This window comes from Anguilla anguilla, chromosome 4, assembly GCF_013347855.1.
Source record: "Anguilla anguilla isolate fAngAng1 chromosome 4, fAngAng1.pri, whole genome shotgun sequence".
In the NCBI taxonomy this organism is placed as follows: Eukaryota; Metazoa; Chordata; class Actinopteri; order Anguilliformes; family Anguillidae; genus Anguilla; species Anguilla anguilla.
In genome coordinates, this window is record NC_049204.1 from 47,833,907 (window position 1) to 47,854,012 (window position 20,106).

The following is a 20,106-nucleotide window of genomic DNA, read 5'->3' on the forward strand; positions in this document are numbered from 1 at the left end:
CTCTCCAATCTTTGTAAAAAAAAATCCTCACATTAAACTGTAAGATTGATGGCAGGACACTGTCTCCGTGGTCATTAATGTTGGCTGCATTCGATAGACAGTGATGCAGTGCAGAGGGTAAAGGCCTTTCCCCTTGGGCAGTTTTGGCAGTGCGTGAGTTTAAAGGGCAGCGAGAGAGAGAGAGAGAGTGTGCACTCACTGCAGTCAGTCTCATCCGACTCATCTGCGCAGTCAGCCTTGCTATCGCACATCAGGTGCGACTCGATACAGTCTCCATTTCGGCAAACAAAATCTGTGGCCGCTGGGCAGGATGCTGGCAGTTCTGAACCTAAAGCAGAGAAACACACACGCACACACACACACACACACACACACACGCACACACACACACACACACACATCTGTAACCTTTAGGTTGGACCCACTGAGATGCTCGCAGTGTGAGATGTTATTTGCTTGTATTTGTATAAATCAGCTTCTAAAGGTTAACCCCTAACCACAATGTTAGACCAGGTTCTCAGCCTTTCTCAGAGTGTACCACTCGCATGTTCCCCCATAGTGTATGTGTATTATTTTCTGTATGTGAAGTTTATGTTTTTTATAACATTGTGAATTTTTAACATTATTTAGGTGGAGGCTTCAAATAAGCCCACTGGGTTTTCTGCCTCTCCCTGCGCTGTATATTATTTGTTATCTTGGTCATTTTTGTGTATTTTTTAAATTGTGCAAAAATAATAAAACTAAAAAAAAAAACTATTCCCCCACTCTAAATACACATGGTCAGCCTAATTTGAATGAAGCATGTATTAGCCTATACTAATATAAATATTGGCCTCTGTGGATATCGAACTAAACTCAAAAGGTCAGCATTGCTGGTAGAAATATCAAAATTAAGCTTTGGCTTTTTAATCTGGGCAGCAACTTTCTGAATGGCTTGGTACAATCAGTTTTGGGAGAGCAGGATTAAATGTTTATCCGACTACTTAATTAAGAGCACATTTCCAAGTTTATAAAGAATAATGTTACAGAAGGACTTCAAAGCAAAAAGTAAGAATATAAGCTGGGTGGAGGACACCTTGCATCTCTGACACCGCCTGCGTAGTCAAGGCCATCTGGAGTCCCATGCTATGCCACAGGGTCCCCTGCCAGTGGGTGGTTAATCCAAGGTTGACCCATTACAGAACACCTGACCAAGCCTTTAAAGCAAATCAAAACAGCTGCCCAGCCCCAGCCCCTGTGCCAGAGAGTCTGGGCCTCGCCCCAATGCCAGAGGCTGAGTCACACTACATCACCCACAATCCATCAGGGAACGGACAGGGTACGCAGGGTAATTATGCAAAACTTTGATCATGGCCAAGCCATTTTCTCTCGTCCCCAGAAAGCTGACAGCGAGTTTGTTGCCTGGAATTTTACGTTTCCTGGCTCCGTCCCGAATGTCCAGGGAGGCGCTTGGACTTTGAACAGCTCCGCCCCCCCCCCCCCCCCTCTCTCTCTGAATGGGCATTAGTCATGCAACAGTTGAAGTGTTTATTCCATCAGGGCCACATGGCTATGCATTCATCTTTCATAAGGTAAAATATGGTGCTCTCCTGTACTTTTTTACCTGTATTGTGAAACATTTTGTAATTGTGTTTTGAAAAGTACTCTAAAAATACTTTTCATACATATTATTATTATTATTATTATTATTATTATTATTATTATTATTATAGAGCTGCACATAGCTTGTATATGGCTTCTCAATTTTTTCCCCCTCATAATGTTACTTGATATACGTACTGTACTAAATATTTGAATATTAGGGCAAACAATTAATATTTAAAAACTCACCTTTCAATGATAAAAAGAAAATAGAATAACTTTTTATGTCAACTGATACAAGTTATATAAATGAATAATGAGGAGTTTTATATGCACCCTCAGGTGATATATAATATCTTTAAATAATTCTCTGTATACTTGTGTTGCAGTGATCTCTGCAGCTAAATTTTCCTCAGTAGTTTTTTAAGTTCTTTTAGCTCACAGTTAAATGGAGTTTCCGTTTAAAAAAAAAAATCTAAACTCCCATCTGTTTATCACTCCAGTACTTTGTTTCTGGTCCAGAAACATCCATATAATTACAGTTTGTTATTGCACATCACTTGCGGCATAAATGAAACTCTGACAGCATCGTTGTGACGGCACAAGGCAGGGAGACACAGTGAAGCCAGGAATTGAAGATGCACTTGAAGTAACCGATCTGCTGATAAAGGAAAGCGGGGAAAGATTTTTTTGCTCATGGAGATGAAAAGTGGAAAACCTATTCTGTTAAATGAATACCGAATACAGTTATTGCAGTACTGCCAGGGTCTTTACACACAGCTTACACGTACAGACCTGTCCCGCAGAGTAAAGAGGTGCTTCTTAAACAGGCTGCCGTGACACTCACTGGGGGCACAGTTGCTGTACTCAATGTCGTCCACAGCAGCTCCTCCGCTGACGTCCTGCGCCCGGATCCCCTCGAAGATCAGCTGGAAGTTCCTCATCTTCCTCAGGGGCACCTCTGCTTTGTTCCACCGCTCTCCCTGGTCCCCGCTCTTCTTCCACACTTCCGTTAAGCCACTGTCCACCTGAAAAAAAAGCATATTTAACAAAAAGGTGTATTTTATACTTCAGTAAAACAAGATCTGGATTTGCTCAACATTTGGAATTTACTTTGGCCCTACCTTAACACTACTAAATAGTTTTAGGCATTAGTCTTAGTTTGGCATGTTAATTAATCACCAACATTAAGATGCCAAACTGCATCCACCAAGAAAGAAATCACATTTATTTGCAAGGCAAGGACGAATGTTGACTGAACCCGGATCAGATCCTTGCTAAGACTCTGAGTCTGACATTACCCAATAAAAGCATTGAACACAAGAGGCCTTAGGCAGGTATGCTGCAGAATACATTGACATAGCAACAGCATTATTAACCACAAATTTAGTCCTGTAAATCATTGTCTTAATGAGCTTGTACCCTTCTGTTTGGATATTTGTACAGGTTTTCAAAATGTACCAGTTTGTATTTCACGCCAGAATTTCATGACTGTGATCACATTGCATGTCAAATAGATTAAACCAATCCAAGATTTAATTACTTCACTAATACGTATTTTCACAGGCTGCTGAAACACCATTGAATCACAGGATGAATTCCATTAAGGTCATGTTATTTCAAAAGGCATTCATTCCGCTCTTTCATGCTCTCTGAGTTTCGGAGGTGATTCGGCTTCTTACAATATGAAAATTGTTCAGTCAGGTTCGTACCAAATTGAACTACCACATAAAATCGCTCAATTTCAAAGCTTTCTGTACTTAATGTCCACTGCATCTTGTGTCAAGACCCGTCCCTATATCTCACATATGTCTGGCACATACGTTCTGTATGAAGACACTACAAATATGCATGAACGACTCCTTGGATTAGTAAACATTCTCTGAAAAATTCTTTGGGGATTAAATATTGTTGATAGTTTTCCCAAACTCTGAAAGATTGCTACTTGTGGGTGGATGGAAGGGTGCTGAATCTCATATTCAAAATCATCACATATAGTTGGGGAGAAATAATCTTAAAAATAATTGTTTTAAATGATCATTGATTTCAGGGACCCGGTATACAAAGAAACAGGTAAACAAGGATTACTTTTCATACACAGGTGATACGATCTGAAAAAGGACATACTGTAATACGGTTTCATTTGGAATGGAATGACATCACCATTGGTCACTGCAGTAATGTGTAAATTCAACTGAAAACGTCTACCTACCCTGAATGGACATCTGCATTGTACCTGCAGTCTACATGTCCACCCCACCCTTAGTCTTTAGTCTCACTTAAACTTACTGGCAATCGACGACATGATGGATTGCAGCCCCCTTCCGCCTACCAGACCACTGCAATCACTGCCTAATTGGAACATTGCTGAAAAGGAGGTTATATGGATTTCATATATTTTACTGATTGAAACTCTAATAAGGGGTTGTCATGCACAAATACAGATTTGTTAGCTTCTTCCTTATCCTGCGCTTCCTCATTATGCCAATTAGACTGATTGTTCAGCCTACAATAACACCAACTAAATCAACACAACTATTTCAAATACAGATGCCTACACACCTAGATATGGGTATAGGCTACACAGTACTCAACAAAATAATCTAAAATATTTTAAATTGCAAATTAAAATATTTAATTGCAGATACACTGAATATAATAAATAGTGTTCAATAAATAAACAAATATTATATATTGGCCCCCAAAAATATAATTCTAATGGTTTTCCCCTTATGAATCTCCAATTTTAGTATACCTGAACTCTGGGATAGCCAAGAAGAGCAACTTTAAATCTTGTCAAAATAAAGAGGTTGTCCTACTTGCCTGAGTCTTTTTATAACCATCAGGATATATGTGCAGAGTGTGTGCATTTTTCTAGTTTAAGTGCCAAGCAGAGGTGCTACAGCATTTATAAAGTGAAAAACCAATAACCATGACTCCAAAGAGATTTTTAAGTACTCATACATTATTTTTAAACAGAAAAAACAGTTGCCAGGATAATTCCAACAGTATTTACACAACAGGATATTTAAAACTTTGCATACTTGTCCTTATAACTTGTTTTTATTGTCTGAAGTATGTCATTTGATGCTTCTGTCACATTGGAAACAAGTGCTGCTAATGCTTTTGTGCTATCCTCTGGGCAGAAATTGCATTGGATGGTGTATATATTCTTTTACCCAAAAATAAAATCACTCAATCAATAAATCAATCAGTTGACCAATAAATCAATCAATCAATTAATTAGGTGTTGACTAGTGTATACTACCAAGTCATTTAGGTTAGGTTCCATGCTTAATACCCCACCAAAATACAGGAAATCCTCAGGTTAGAGGAATAGTTTACTAACTACTTTGGTACTGCCATTAGATTTGAAAGGGTGGCACGGTGGTGCAGTTGGTAGCACTGTCGCCTCACAGCAAGAAGTTTGTGGGTGTGGAGTTTACATGTTCTCCCCATGTCCGCATGTGTTTCCTCCGGGTACTTCGATTTCCTCCCACAGTCCAAAGACACGCAGGTAGGCTAATTGGAGACTCTAAATTGCCCATAGGTATTAGTGTGTGAGTGAATGGTGTGTGTGTTCCCTGCAATATATTGGTAGCCTGTCCAGGGTGTATTCCTGCCTCTCGCCCGATGCACGCTGGGATAGACTCTAGCACCCCCTGCGACCCTGCTCAGGATAAGCGGGTATAGATAATGGATGGATGGATTAGATTTGAAAGATTCAATTTTAGAAAGGTTTAATGGTTTTAATTCTCTAATGCCATTTTCTGCAGTACCATGCCAATTTACAAAGCAGCCAAAACTATGTAAAAGAACGTTACAAGAGTTACTATACGCATACCACTAACAGGGTAGCAATACATTTAGAAGACTAGAAACACTGTACATTTGAATGTCCTTTTGCAACATATTCAAATAGTTTATATGTTTGCTGTTATTTAATTATCTTTTAACATTCATGAACAGTGCCCCCGATATTGGCGTGTTTGTTTGTTGTATGAGCCATTAACAACACAAATGAGCAATATACATTTCCCTCTGGGGACTTGTATTTGTGTAAGATATTAAAACAATGAACCAACTGTTTGAGCCCACTGCTGCATGCTAACACAAATTAGATTATCACTCTACCATCATGCCTCCCAATACCAATCTGGCTTTTTTGCCTATAAGATCATTATTATGTAGTTAAAGATACTTAACTGTACAACTAATACATTTTGCAAATATACTTATCATAAATATGCTTATTTATCATAAATAACACAGCCAAGGAATCAAAGGAAATTTAAGAAAGGGTTTGGGGGCAGGGGATTTCCAAGAAATAAATATTCTGCATAAATTTCCCCCAATGCCCCACTACACTGAATGTGCTGTTAAGCCAAAATCCAATTTATATTCATGGTCCTTTATTTTATGGGACCACTAGCAGCTGTTATGCAGTCAGTTCACCTTCAAATAGAGCACGTTCCATTTTTCTCTCTCCCCTCCCACCCCCCACATTTCTATCTTTGAAGAAAAATGTTATGAAACTGCCATACTTTAAATGAAACTCTAGAGCAAAAAAAACAACCCATGACAGAAACAAGCTGTCTTGATGGAATACTAATTGTGTTCACCAGTATGGATTTGCTTTGGAAGCAATTAAAAGAAAATAAATTAACTTGACCTCATGGTACAGTACATTTTTCCAATTTAAATCTCATTTGACATACTTCAAGGGAATCCGTGTCTGTTTTCTGAAATGTAGTAATCAGTTTCATCTTGCTGTGATAGTTTCAAGAATACAATATTCAAAGGATTAAGAACTGTGTTTATATAACACACCATACACCATAAAATATTACCAACACTGTTTTATGTATGTGACTTCACATTCTGATATCATGCCAGAGACAGTAAACAGCAATTGGGTCTGTGTTACTTGTTACTTGTACTGTAGCACATAATTTGAGGTACAAAGGTAAGAAAAACAATGGGCCAATGGGCACAAAATGTAAGACAGCCAATTTTTATGATGAAGTGTGGACATATTACATCAAATTGATTTCCCTGTATGGATATATGGACATTGGACACGGTAAACATATTAAACAGCTTCATTCTATTACTGCCTTACATTGTATTCAGCTGCTTTGGCAAAGCTGAAATTGGATTTGCAATACAAACAAAATGATATATTACAAACACAATTCCCAGATATACTATTTACCCCACAATGTATAGAACACGTATCTAGCTACAGAGAGATAAATGACAAGATGATACATTTCTCTTCAGCCCCCACACATTGCATTGAAGATGGTTTTCAGCAGGAAAGGAATGAGATCAGTTTACCCGGTTACCTCAGAGAATTATTTGTATTTTGAAATTACAAGACTGACTCTGAAATGAACGTGTCCTACTGTGAATACAATCTCTTAATTTAACCGGGTGGAAAAAAGGGATGAAGCTGATGAGTAAGGAAACTAATTTGTCGTACGAATCATGCACACTGACCCTTGGTTCAAGTAAGGAAATAATAAAATATATTTTCATCCATTCTCATTGAAAACAAAACTTCAAGAGATTTGTGCGCCCCGTAACAGGACTAAATCTATCAGGTTGCTGTACAATAATAGTCCCTTGGGCTAGGGACTGCTGGTGTATCCTTGTGCCCTGTCAATAAATTATGTCATAAGTTGTATCAGTTGCATTATAATGGATGGAAAATATTTGTATAGTGCATTCAATCCTCAACGTAGTTTAGAGTGAAGGGGCAAACTGATGTAAAATTTTATAACTGTATGAATAATCTATGCCTATTTGCAGATAAGGTGTTTTTAATTGTGTATCAAAGTAGCTTTTTACTTTAAAGTAGAAACCACATTTCAATATACAATTAAAGCTAGCAAAGATCAGGTCTTCAAATTTGTGCTTTTCGGGAAAGTTTAAACTGCAAAATCTGTGCTTATTATTTGAGGTATGCCCCAGTAGAGAACATAGAGCAGTATAAACATATCCATACATTTGTATAGGCAAATGTTGCATAAAAATGAATGATGACAATGAAAATTGGTAAGTTAGTGTATTGTGTGAGATATTAAGGCAAAGTTTGATCCTCAATCAACCAAAGGGAAGAAATTAACAGCAGCTATCTGTTTAATGGGAAGACTGCTGCTCATATATTTCAATCTCACAAGCCACCAGTGATAAACCCATCAAGCCTGCTGCCCTGGGATTATAGACTTTCTGTGGTTGAAAGTCATTTCAAATTGAAAACTGGGAAAAAGAATAACTTCCCTTATTTCTAGTCTTGAATACCAGTATTAAGTAAAATCTAGCCCTCTTTACTTCCTGTAAGTTCACAAAAAGACATGGGTCTGCATGAAAAATACAAGCTCTCAGATCAAAGAGTATCTCTTTGCTGTTGGACAACTGCACTAATTACCACACAACAGATGGGCACATTCACAGCCTGAACTCGTTCAAAATTGTCTAAATTCCCTCAAGGTTTGGAACTGAGAAAACTGTGTGCATCCAATTTCATTCAAAATATGACTACCCTTAACTGATGTATCACAACATAACCTGTGTTGAGTTTTTTTTTTTAATAAATGAGATTTAAACATGCGGGCCCATAAAGAGAGTGAATTAAGGAATAAAATAAACACATATTTCAAACTCCTGAACTTGTTCCGGTGTGGCGGCTACTTAGCTGGAGACCCTCATTTCCTCTTCTTTTGTAGTGGGAAATGCTGTCACCATACAGGTTGTCATTTGCTGTGATAATTACACGTTCCGTGAATGACGGCTTGTGAAGGGAGCTTAGGGCACCGGTTGCCAGGAAGCATAAAAGGACAGCCCCCACAGAGCCTGAAATCAACTTCAGAGGACTGGCGTTTAGCCTGTCACGACAGTTAAAGATGGTCTCTTCCTCCCAAAGGCTTTGTAGCACTCTGCACCAACAATTAGTCCCCCTCTCTCTCTCTCTCTCTCTCTCTCTCTCTCTCTCTCTCTCTTTTTCTGTATAGCGTAATCACCTTTGAAGCTAAGCTATTGACAGGAGGGTGAATGTTCATCCTTTACTTACATACTAAAAGAAACAAAGACTGACTGCGGCTCAAACAGGGACAAGGTCAATGATTTTGCTTAAAGGTCAATGCTTTTTGCTTTTGCATTCATGCCTGCAGGAACCACAAACCATATTAGCCAAATCAATGAAAATGACAGATAGAACGGGGAAATGCAAGTGGGAGTGGGACAATTTACTGTATGGCTCATTTAACTGAACTGATTGCATTCTATACTTTACCCTTCAAACATGCAAAATAATGTTTCAAGAAAAATAACAAGAGAAGACAAGGCTAGATGCGACATAAATCACAATGACTTGCCGGAGATGAAACATTGTATGTAAGGCAGACTTGCTAGATAAACTGGTAGAATTATAAGATTTACAAAATGAGGTGAACTAAAACAAAATCAAATCAATAGAGAATAGACTTGAATAGGGGAATGGAAGCAGCATGCTTATGAAGCAAGCTAAGATATCTTGCAAGGAAGCACAAAGAAAGGAATATTACTTGATGGAGAGTATCACAAGAATGCATTCTGAGGAACTAATTTAATTGGATGAAAACTATCAGGAAGCCCTCACATTCAATCCTTTGACATTTATTGACTTAATCAATACGGTCCTGGGAAACAGCAAGGAAGGTCAACATGCGTGCGGAAAAGTTAAACTGGTTTCAATGAAAATCCAAAACTTGGTTAAATCCAAAACTAATAAGGAGCTCTTCTGACCTCAACCATTCACCTTGAGAATTAAACATGTAATATTGAGTGAGACAGTATACAGGGAAAACACAGCAAAGAGGAACACAAAATAAGTCAAATTTAACATTACACAAGATGCATGTTTATCTGTTTTTTTCCCCCTTACAATAAATATGTTACGAAAAATCAATTTTCTTCCCCCTTTGCAGGTATTGCATCTCTGCGGTTTGAAACTGAATTGCATTACAACTCTTACTCATTTTATTTTCAGGAATAGTAATACCAAGTTTAATTCAGTCGATTGTAATTTGTTTTACTGTGCATTTCCAGTGAAATTGCTATTTTGATTGTCTTGTGTACTGTAAATTACTCAAAATATATGGATATGGATAATGCAAAATGGTAGGAGAAGGATCAGGAGTAGGTGGAAAAAGGAGGAGGAGGAGGAGGAGGAGGAGAAGAAGAAGAAGAAGAAGAAGAAGAAGAAGAAGAAGAAGAAGAAGAAGAAGAAGAAGAAGAAGAAGAAGAAGAAGAAGAAGAAGAAGAAGAATTTCTGCAAAATTGGCAAGCACCAATTTTAGGGAGTCCAGCTGTGTGTATTTCCCTCACCCCCAGGAGGACAGGGCCAGTTTAACAACCCCATTATAGTGCCTAATAAAACGCCTCTAAAATATTTACGGGGGGTTGAAGCCCAAAGCCCTTGGCAACCAGGAGACAGATGGGGGAAAGCACTCAGTCTTTAAAGCAGAGAGTCGTGCAACTGTACACAGCAACACCGTGACATTCAGGGTCGCCTCCATGCCTTTCTTTAACTACAATAATGAAACAGTGCAGCATGGTAGAACCATGACCTGAGACTGGCAATATGCTCTCTATGGTTTCCTTACAACTGCTCAATTCTTGCAAATGGTTTGAAAAGAAAAATTCTATGTCATCAAACATTAGTGGATGATAGAGGTGATAGAGGTCATAGTATCATTCACAGGAGCATAGTCCTGTATCTGAGTCTCTCCTGTTATTGCCAGTACACACTGACCCTTGACCTGCGGACAAGTAACGTATGTCCTTACCTGAAGGATAACTGTTTGAATGTTGACAATGGAGGAATGTGAGCTAGATCACTCATGCATCTCTAATCTGACACATTACATGGTCTGCACATGTCAAGCCACATGCCAATGGACTAGACCTCACAGGAACGTCCCCGGATGTTACGTGAATATTTACACATATAAGGCAATTGGTGAAGATCGTGGAGAAAGATATTGCATTAATACTTTGCTGATCTGTAAATATAGAAATTATGAGTTTTTCTTGGAGTCATAAGAGGCGAGACATATTCATGAAATATTAATGAATGGTCGAATTCATTCAATCACTCATGAAATATTAATGAGTTCATTCATTTGTTCGCCATCAAACCGGCAACCCGTGCCATTCACTGAAGTACAAGCTCATGCCAGAGTTTGGTTAATTCAGTCTCATAATCACTTTAATATTAATACTTCAATTTAATATTGCAGTCCCATCTGTACCGTGTGACATAGCCTGGAAGCTAGTGCTCCGAGCGTACTTAATGACAGCACAAGTAGCCACCAGCCTCCTCATTCTTCTGACAAACCTCAAGGAAATGGCAGACCGGGGGGTGGATAACTACCCTTCGCTGTTTTGACCAAAATGTAAAAGCTTTGCTTTAAAACCGCATGGTGGTTTTTCAACCTGCTTTGCAAGCTCCGCTCTGAGCTCCTGCCATGGGAATTCTTGTTGTAATGTGTCTCGAAAGGGGAAAAGGGTAAAGAAGCTGTGATAAATGATAGTCCCATCCGCTCATCGAGGGATTTAGAGGTTTCTACATCTTTTCTGAAAATGAGTTAACTTAAGAATGGGCTTTGCAGCAGCTTTTCGCTGCTGTAATCACTCATCTATAACTTAAAAAAATCTGTTTAAATTATCTCGTTTGCACAACACAATACGAAAGAGCACTGTAGCATTGGCTTGTGTGTGTTTCTGCGATTTGAAATCTCAAAATGATGCGATCTGCAGATAGCCCATTTATTACAGGTTACTGTAATTACGAACATGCATCATACTGTATGTGTGCTGAAAATAGATGCCCTCTGAGGTATCGCCCTCGTCTGCCAGGGGTTCTGCCCCGGGCACAGATGGGCCGGTCAGACTTGGCCTTGCCAGTGGGCAGCACGAATGCCCCTCACCACTGAGCCTCCCATAGACACCCAGCACAGTGACAGGTGTTTGGCCTGGCCCGAGGATATTATCAACAACATATTGGCACAGCAGTAGCTCCAAAAAAAAAAGGCATTTAGAATTGCTGTTCAAACAGCCAATCGGTTATTAGTTCAATTAGAAGAGAAAGGTAACCCTGGCAACAAGTCACCCACTTGAATCCTGCATATTGAAATGGCTTCTAACTGCTGATATGTAAAATGTGCCAGGGCCTGCATGCTGTGCTGGGCCTTGGTTCAATGGCTGCTGTAATGATATGGGTAACTATATGACCTGGAGAATGGGCTCCCTCCAAGGGAGAGTGTGGTATGCGCAAGGTGCTTTCACACGATAAACAGAGGGAAAATATGACAAGGGTGCGTCATGTAATCAATAATATGAATTTAAAGTGAGAGAGACTACACAATTAACCTTCAATGTATCTGTTCTAGTGAGATTGCGACATTTTGCAAATTAACACTGAGTAGAAAGCAATAGACCCCAGTTCAGCTGAAACAGTCATCGAGAGAAGTTAGCATGGCCCACTTGCACTCGCCAGAATTACAATGTGCCATACTACAAAGATGGCTGGTATTGCACTGCCATCACTACTGCCAGTTTGGAAAACACAGCACTATTAATTTCATAGTCAATTCTGTATTAAGTTATTTCACAGAAACTTGGTGCAAAGCCAGCAGTAAACAATCATGATTAGGGTCATACTCAGGATTAGGTTCAGTTCCACTTCAATTCAGTCCATTCAGAAAATTAATCAAAATAAAATTTGTCACAGGACAGTATGAGAAATTTTCACAAACTGAAATTCAATTAATTTCTTGACTTGACTGAACTGAAGTGAAACCGACCTAAGCCCTGATCAAACTACTAGTTAAACACGTCGGACAGTGTCAGGGGTCATGTGTGTTTGGTGTGAGATTAAAAACTGAGCAGGTGTGACCTCCTAGACACCTATATAAAGTGCTGTAACCCCCAGAGGGCACGTGAGACTTGGAGTGGAGGAGTGGGCGGGGCCTACCTTCACCAGGAGACGAATGGCCCCCGTGGCTTTGGAGGATATGTAGTACCAGAATGTCAGCTTGCAGGTGACGCTGGACTCCTTCCACACGGAGCTCCTCATGTGCGCCTTGTCCCCTTTCAGCCCCACGGGCGTGGCCTCCAGATAGACAAAGTGCCCTGAGAGAGGAAGAAGGGAGATGAGGTCAGATGATGGAGATCTGACTGCTGCCTCCACACCTCCGTCCTGTGGGCGAGCACCTGGGTTCAAATCACTGCGGGGTCAAAAGGAGGGGAAAGAGTGACGGGGTCACATGATTCTTCATTCAGAAACCTCCTTCAAACAGCAGACTCAAAGGCAAAAAAGCTAGATGCCACTTTTAAAGTTTCTTTAAGATTTGTCTTTTCAAAGCTACATTTTGGCTGAATCACAAAGAAGAAAGTCTTAGCTGATTAAAAATCAGTTTCAGGGCTGCATTGTCACATATCTCCACTTCATTCATCATCTAGAATGAAAGTCAATGAAGTAATGAAGAACTTCCATCAGCAGATGGACATACACATACTGTACATATACATTTATTTGTTTTTTGGCAACCTCTGAGAAGTCTTGAGAAACTAAGAAATCATGCATTAAAAAATGTGATGGTCATCATTATACATCTGAGGAAACTGTGATTTCTCTGTAAATGTTCCTTCAGTTATTTTGGCTCCTAAAACGTGTGTATAATCCTCTTTGGAGTTTCCTCGGTGACATACGCTAATTGAAATAGGCAGGCGAGACAATTACCACCTGTTCTCTCTTGGTTCTGCACACTTTCCCAGTACCCTACTACAGACACACAGGGCTCTGAATGTTGAAACACGTTAAACTGTCATTGTGGAGATAATATTACTCTGTGGGAGAGCCATCTGTGTGGTGAAGAGTACAAATGCAATTTATGTTAAATTCCAAATAATTCTTTGCTCTGGCAAAACATTCTTCTGTGAGAAAGAATCATAATTGCTTCTCTCGCTTGCCTGTCATTGAAATGACCAAACTATTTGACTTACCTTTTTGGGTTTACTTTTTTTAATTCATTTTTTTAAATTGACACCCGGCATTGACCTCATTTGGCCAGACACTGTGAATATATTAATTCAGTGAATTAGATCAGGCCATCGTGCCATCAAAGAGCAGCCACAGAGAAGAGAAAATGGAGATGAGTCAGACTCCCCCTTGAAGGACATAAGGACACCATGGCTGCAGTGACCTTGCTCAGGGGGACCGTCCCCCTCTGCAGTGTGGGGCCAACCTGGGTTCAGTCCCCCCAAGGCCTGCTCATATGCCAGTGGCCCTCCTGAACACAAGCTAAAGTCCATCTACAGCGCAGCAGCAGGGACTGTGTGCTTTACCTTCCTCATTCTCCAGAGTGTGGTCAGCGTGGGGCCTGAAGCTCTGGATGGAGCCCAGCCCCAGGGTCCAGTCGAAGTTGTCCGCCAGGGAGCTCTTCCAGCCGCAGCGCCCCCTCTCGAACGTGCAGGACGTCCCGCAGTCCCTCTCATCCGTCCCGTCTCCGCAGTCGTCCACAAAGTCACAGCTCTGCTCCGGGCGGAAGCACTTCCCGTTCCCACACTCCAGGAATCCATATGAGCAATACCCTGTGGATTTAAGATGTGCACACAAACATTGATTCTTTATTTAGGTTCACATTTATAAAATACATCATAAGGGCCCAAATATATTTCAGTTGCTGTCTGATGTCCTTCACTTGAGTAGCAGAAAGCATACCAAGCACACCCCCACACATGCACAGACACACATACAGAGAGAGATAGAGATAGGTAGACCAAGAGCGAGAGAGAGAGAGAGAGAGAGAGAGAGAGAGAGAGAGAGAGAATCTGTTCTCACAATGCACATGGAACCTCAAGGTCAAGTCACAATTAGGCATGGATGCAAAATGGGATTCAGCGACTCTGCGAAAAGGTTACTTGCAGATTAAAGCGCTCGTAAGGTCTGGAGGCTAACATGCTGCCATGCATTAGCATTCTCATTCCAAGGCACAACGAGGAAACAGCATCACAGATCAAGCTGTTACCCAACAAGCTGCCATATTACAGCGAGCCGGAAAGGTCACACTGCTTTTAACAGAACATAATGTACACAGGAACCAGCCTCATTACAACAAGCAAACCTGAGAAAGGTTGCACAAGCTGACTGCTTGTATTGAAGTCAAAAGTATATGGAGTGGACATTGACATTTCATCTATAGTACACTTGACCGTGACAGACATAATGTGTGCGCAGCAAAAAGCCCTGAGGGGTTTTTAAATGAACAGCACCAGGGATTGGGCTCCATGGCGTTTTGTATACAAGGCCAGGGGAAAAACACAATTTGAAAATTTCCAAAAAACAAAAAAATTGACTGAGTCATGAACAGTGACTCTTCTGCATTCATTGAAAATTGATAAAAATTCATATTATTATATATATATTATATAATAATATGAATAATTATTATATAAAAACAAAGAACCTGTAACAGTATGAAAGGACAGCTTGAAAATTGCAAAACAAATCAAGTGAAACTATTGCATTTAAATGATACATTATCCATTTCATTTATAAAGAGGCTTCTGCAGCAGGTTCCAACCCCCCCCCCCCACCCCCCTCCATGCACATTACATTGAGAGGGAATCTGGATTCTTTAGAATGAAACATTCCAGAGAGGTCAGGCCAGGGTAGAATATTAAGCCAAGAGCTGGAGCGTGACAAATAGGGGTGGTCTCAGTAATTAGGGAGAAGAAAGGAATAAATCCATGTTAATCCTTTGTTCTTGTTAAGCTTCAGATGGCCAGGGGAAGACTTTTCCACAAGAGATCCTGGCAATACCATTCCTTTCTTCGCTGGGTACACTTCCCGGCACGGATTCTCGGATCAACCTTCAGATCACACGCTTCCAGTCACCTGCCGTCACACAAAACTTCCCACACCCCCTCCATCCCCCCAATATCCCTCGCCTCCCAGCCCACCTTGCCGGATTCCTCTTCCTCTACATTCTCAGGGATATGGTGGCTGAGATTTCTGCACTGCCTGCTTTATTAAAAGTGACCGGCTGGGTGGCTCATCCGGTTAAGGCACCGTTCGAATACCAGTGTGCGGATGGACCCCGCAGACTGGGACTGAATCTCACTGGTGCCAGTGCTGAGTGAGGCTGATAGCCCTGTGGGGTGACACGTAATAGACGGCAGTGTGACCCCGGGGTTAGGGAGGGTTCAGCAGGCAGGGGTCCGGGTCTTATCACTGTCTACCAACACCCTGCTGGCCGCTCAGGCGCCTGAAAGTGCATCAGTTAAGCTGCGCATGAACCATCTACCTCCAGTTAATCTTTGTGCAAGACCGTTTTACGAGCTGTGGTGTGGGAAGAAGTGGCACTCGCCTTCGGAGAAGAGGACACGCTTGTCTGGGCTGTCCCAAATCGACAGCAGAGGTTCCAGCAATGAGCAGCACTGATACGTGCGAAATGGGGAGAAAGCAGGGCACGGGGCATAAAAAACTCAGAATCCCAATGCGCACTATGCCCTGGATTTAATGACCGTTCCTGTGATCTTTTTTACTGAGATTGACAGCTGCAGGGTCTTCCCCTTCCTATCACCCTTACTGCTTGGGCTTTCACATTAAAGGCGGCGGATGACCTATTTCGCTCCAGGTATTTGAGAGAGCCAGAAACGGTCTCCTCTAAATGTCTGCAGCAGGCTGCACATACCTGTCACTGTGCCAGTAGCCTGCAGTACATCTGCATTCATTAGGATACAGCCTCCTGGAGGGATATGTAGTTTTCTAAGAAGACATGTAGTCATGATGGATGCCCCTATGCAAAGACTCTGAGACTCGACTGAGAGCTACAGTATGCAGATGTGGTCATGGCGATGAAGGTACCCTGTATCTAACATGTCAATCAAACCAAAGTTAGCCAATGACGATCTTTAATGAGTCACATCTGTCACAGAGTGGCTCAATTCCAGAATCAATTAGAGCAAGACATTATGCTGGAAGGGCAGATATCGCAAGTCATACACTCATAGCATGGGTGGTGTCAAAGTGTTAAATATTTATCATTTATCATTTATCATTGATATTATTTAATCTCCCAGAAAGATTCGTCCCAAGGGCAAAAACCAAGGTTTTTACAGTGAAATTACAAAATCAATCATAAACAACAACAGGATTCATGAGCAAGTAAAGGTAATGAGAGTTTTCTTTTTATCGGCTGAACATGATGGGTGGAAACCAGCTGACTGATTTCTCTCTCGTTTGTTTAACTGAAACAGAAACAAAAAATCACAAATCTGGATAATGACAATGATGAAGAGGCAAATCAGAAATGACAAAAAAGAAAGAAAAAACGTTTGGAAAGAAATAAAGAAGCTCAGCATTGGTCCAGTGACCGAATAGGAGAGAAATGGTCATACTGAAGTGTTCCAGTGAAGCACAGCCAGCTTCATTAAAAGCAGTCATGGGGTCTGTAAGGTTTAACTTGAGAAGTGCTGATTATTGTCTGGAGGAGTCCTGTGAGCTTTATTGTTATGGTCACAACTGAGTGCATTCCTCAGGAGTAGAGCCACCATCACCATGAACACAGATCATTTAACCCGCCTACAGGCAGGGACCTACTGCAGTTGTCCCCATATCACCTGACCCCACTGTGTGCGTGTGTGTGTGCGTGTGCGTGTGTGCGTGTGTGTGTGTGTGCGTGTCTGTGCATGTGTGGTGCTTGTGTACACACATGCATTTGCATCTGTGTGTACATTACTGAATGTACTTTCAGATGGACAAAACATATTTTTACACATTTGCATTTATGTGACCACAATATAATAAAGATTAATAAGCATAACATTATAATAACTCAGCCCACAACAGACTTGGTAAGTAATTATGTCACCTAATCCTATCATTTAATCTACCTCTGTTCTCTGTGTTTTATTACAGCTGTGGGCAGTGTGTTTAATTTCTTCACAACAGTGCCAGGGTCACATGATACTTTGTGCCTATGGTTAACAGATAAAAGCTGACATGAAATTCATGTTAGGGCAAAAACACAGTTAGATACACGGCTTACACCAGGGGTCCCCAAACTTACCTGAAAAGGGCCAGTGTGGGTACAGGTTTTTGTTTTAATCCACCACTTAAAACACCTGATTCTACTAATCAAGGTCTTCTTGAGCGAAGACCTTGATTAGTTAATTAGTTGAATCAGATGTCGTAGTGCAGGGCTAAACAAAAACCTGTGCCCGCACCATCCTTTGTTGGGTACGATTAGGGACCACAGTTGTAAGGCATGAATTTGAGCTGTTTTTAGTGTAATATGAATTTCCTGTCAGCCTCAATTACACAGCCCCCTGCTTTACAAAAACAGATATAATGAGTCGGAAATCGCAAATTTATTTATTTATTTTTATATGAGGAGGCCTTGTCAATACTTTTGCTTAGAGCCAATAGCCAGATAATTGCAAGATTTTAACTTGCCAGTTCACAACAGCACCATAGCCAAGAGCCAGCTTGCTTAAGTGCAAAAGATACAAATCTCACACTGTTACAGAGAGGTCTCGCAAAAAGGACAGGCCTGTGCTGTACAAAACTAACATTGATCTTATTCTGCAGCTAATGTTGGCCTTTGTCTCGCGAAGCAGCTGCCATTGGGCTGCGTTGACTTAAAGAGCATCGGCTCCACAACTGGAACGGTGCAGGGAGTGCACAAAAAGAGCATTGTCTTCGGGCCTCCCAGCCCCGCCCGACTGACCGAGCACCTCGAGGACAGGCCACACACAAAGAGCTCCCACTCCTCCAAAGAGCATTTGGCAACAGGAGAACAAATAAAAAAACTCTCAGCGCTCCGTGAGCCAGCAAGAATGAACACACTGTTAACTGGAACAGGCAATCACGCTGAAAACGTCTAGACCGAAGACAAACCGTCTAAGCAAGTCCAGTACATTCTTTTTTTTTTTTTTTTTTTCTTCCCAGCTAGGGGTTTGGCTTGAAGGAAGAAATCATGAATTAATATGTAGTTTGTTGAATAGAATTCCACAGAATGAGTCCACAGAATCAGACTTAATTTAAAATGGCGGATGTGCCATACTTTGCTGGACAACCAGATCCAGATAATGTTGCGCACAAGGTGGCTGTTTTTGTTGATATGGAACATATTTGAAATTCATATATTCATATGATATAAAACATATTTGAAATTCATATATAATTCATATTTGCAAGTAGAGTGCATACTGTAGTTACTCAGATTTGCAGCTTCAGCATTACAAAGTTGTAATGCAAGTACTAAATACTGAAACCTGATTTGCATCACATTACAGTATGTCCTCATGTCTATAAACAAATCTCATGTACTGTAATATGCATTATTTCAAGTGACGGTGAAAGAAATGAAATACCAAACAAATAATTTTTCATTCTATAAAATGATTACCAGCCTTTTATGTGACCTTAAAATATTACCATTACTTAGTTTGAGATTCACTTGGGTAATTTTCTAGGTATAAAGATTTAAAAGTTCCACAAGGTGAAAATCACCAAAAATATTTATAATTATTGCAATTAACTTTGAGGAGGCAAGGTAATTTAAATGTAGCAAGGGAAATAAAAGGGAATGTGGACAGAGTGAATAACTGGTGACACATCAGGGTTTTCAGACTTATGGAAAGGATGAAATTTAAGCAAAAAAGGTACAAAGTAACAGTTTATAGCCACATATTCATATGGAGGTAAATGGTAAGTGGTCTTCTGAATGTTAATGGATTTTCTGGTAACCATGCAAATGACTTAAATAATATCCATCCATCAGGTCATGAGGGGGCTGGGGTCCATCCCAGCATGCATTGGGCAAGAGGAAGGAATACACACTGGACAGGCAGCCAATCCGCTGCAGGGCACACACATCATTCACTCACAGGTAATTTAGACTCTCCAATTAGCCTACTGCATGACCGAAGACTGGGGGTGGGGGTTGAACCAGGGCACCCAGAGGAAACCCATGCAGACACAGAGAAAGCAGGCAAACTCCACACAGAAAAGCCCCGGCCAGGTTTTGGACCTTGTTGCTGTGAGACACCAGTGCTATCCACTCCATCAACGTGGTGTTGGAACTGAAATAACATCAGCATAAAATAGTATTTTTATATTACATTATATTATATTAATAAAATGACTGTAGCATTTAGTGGTCTGTAGGTGACTCAGCACAGGCCATTCTGCCAGTACTGACATTTCAAGAGCTTCATAAAAACAACTTGAAACCAGGAGATTAAGAATCCCCAAAACGACACTATAGTTATAACATAAAGGCTTAGATACAGGGTAGGGTATTGTTATTCTTATCAGGTGGCTCTGAGACCAAATCCAGTACAGGGCATTGCTGGTATACCTTAATGCAGTACCCAGCAGTTACACGATGTGTGCCAAATATAAGCAATAAAAGTCTCCTTGGATAAAGGCAGTCACTTATGTAATGTAACAGTCATCCGTCAGGAGCA

The 20,106-nt window shown here is 40.7% G+C and overlaps 1 protein-coding gene across 2 annotated transcripts in view; it reads right to left on the bottom strand.

Moving 5' to 3' along the window:
* malrd1 (MAM and LDL receptor class A domain containing 1) overlaps window positions 1–20,106 on the bottom strand; it is an 80,620-nt gene that overhangs the window by 25,670 nt on the left and 34,844 nt on the right. For both annotated transcript variants that reach the window (XM_035412855.1, XM_035412854.1), the window contains exons 29-32: window positions 13,975–14,220; window positions 12,602–12,759; window positions 2,429–2,609; window positions 200–328 (exon numbers count right to left, since the gene is read on the bottom strand). In XM_035412855.1, the coding sequence (XP_035268746.1) occupies window positions 200–328; window positions 2,429–2,609; window positions 12,602–12,759; window positions 13,975–14,220 (714 nt within the window). The remainder of the gene's footprint in view (window positions 1–199; window positions 329–2,428; window positions 2,610–12,601; window positions 12,760–13,974; window positions 14,221–20,106) is intronic.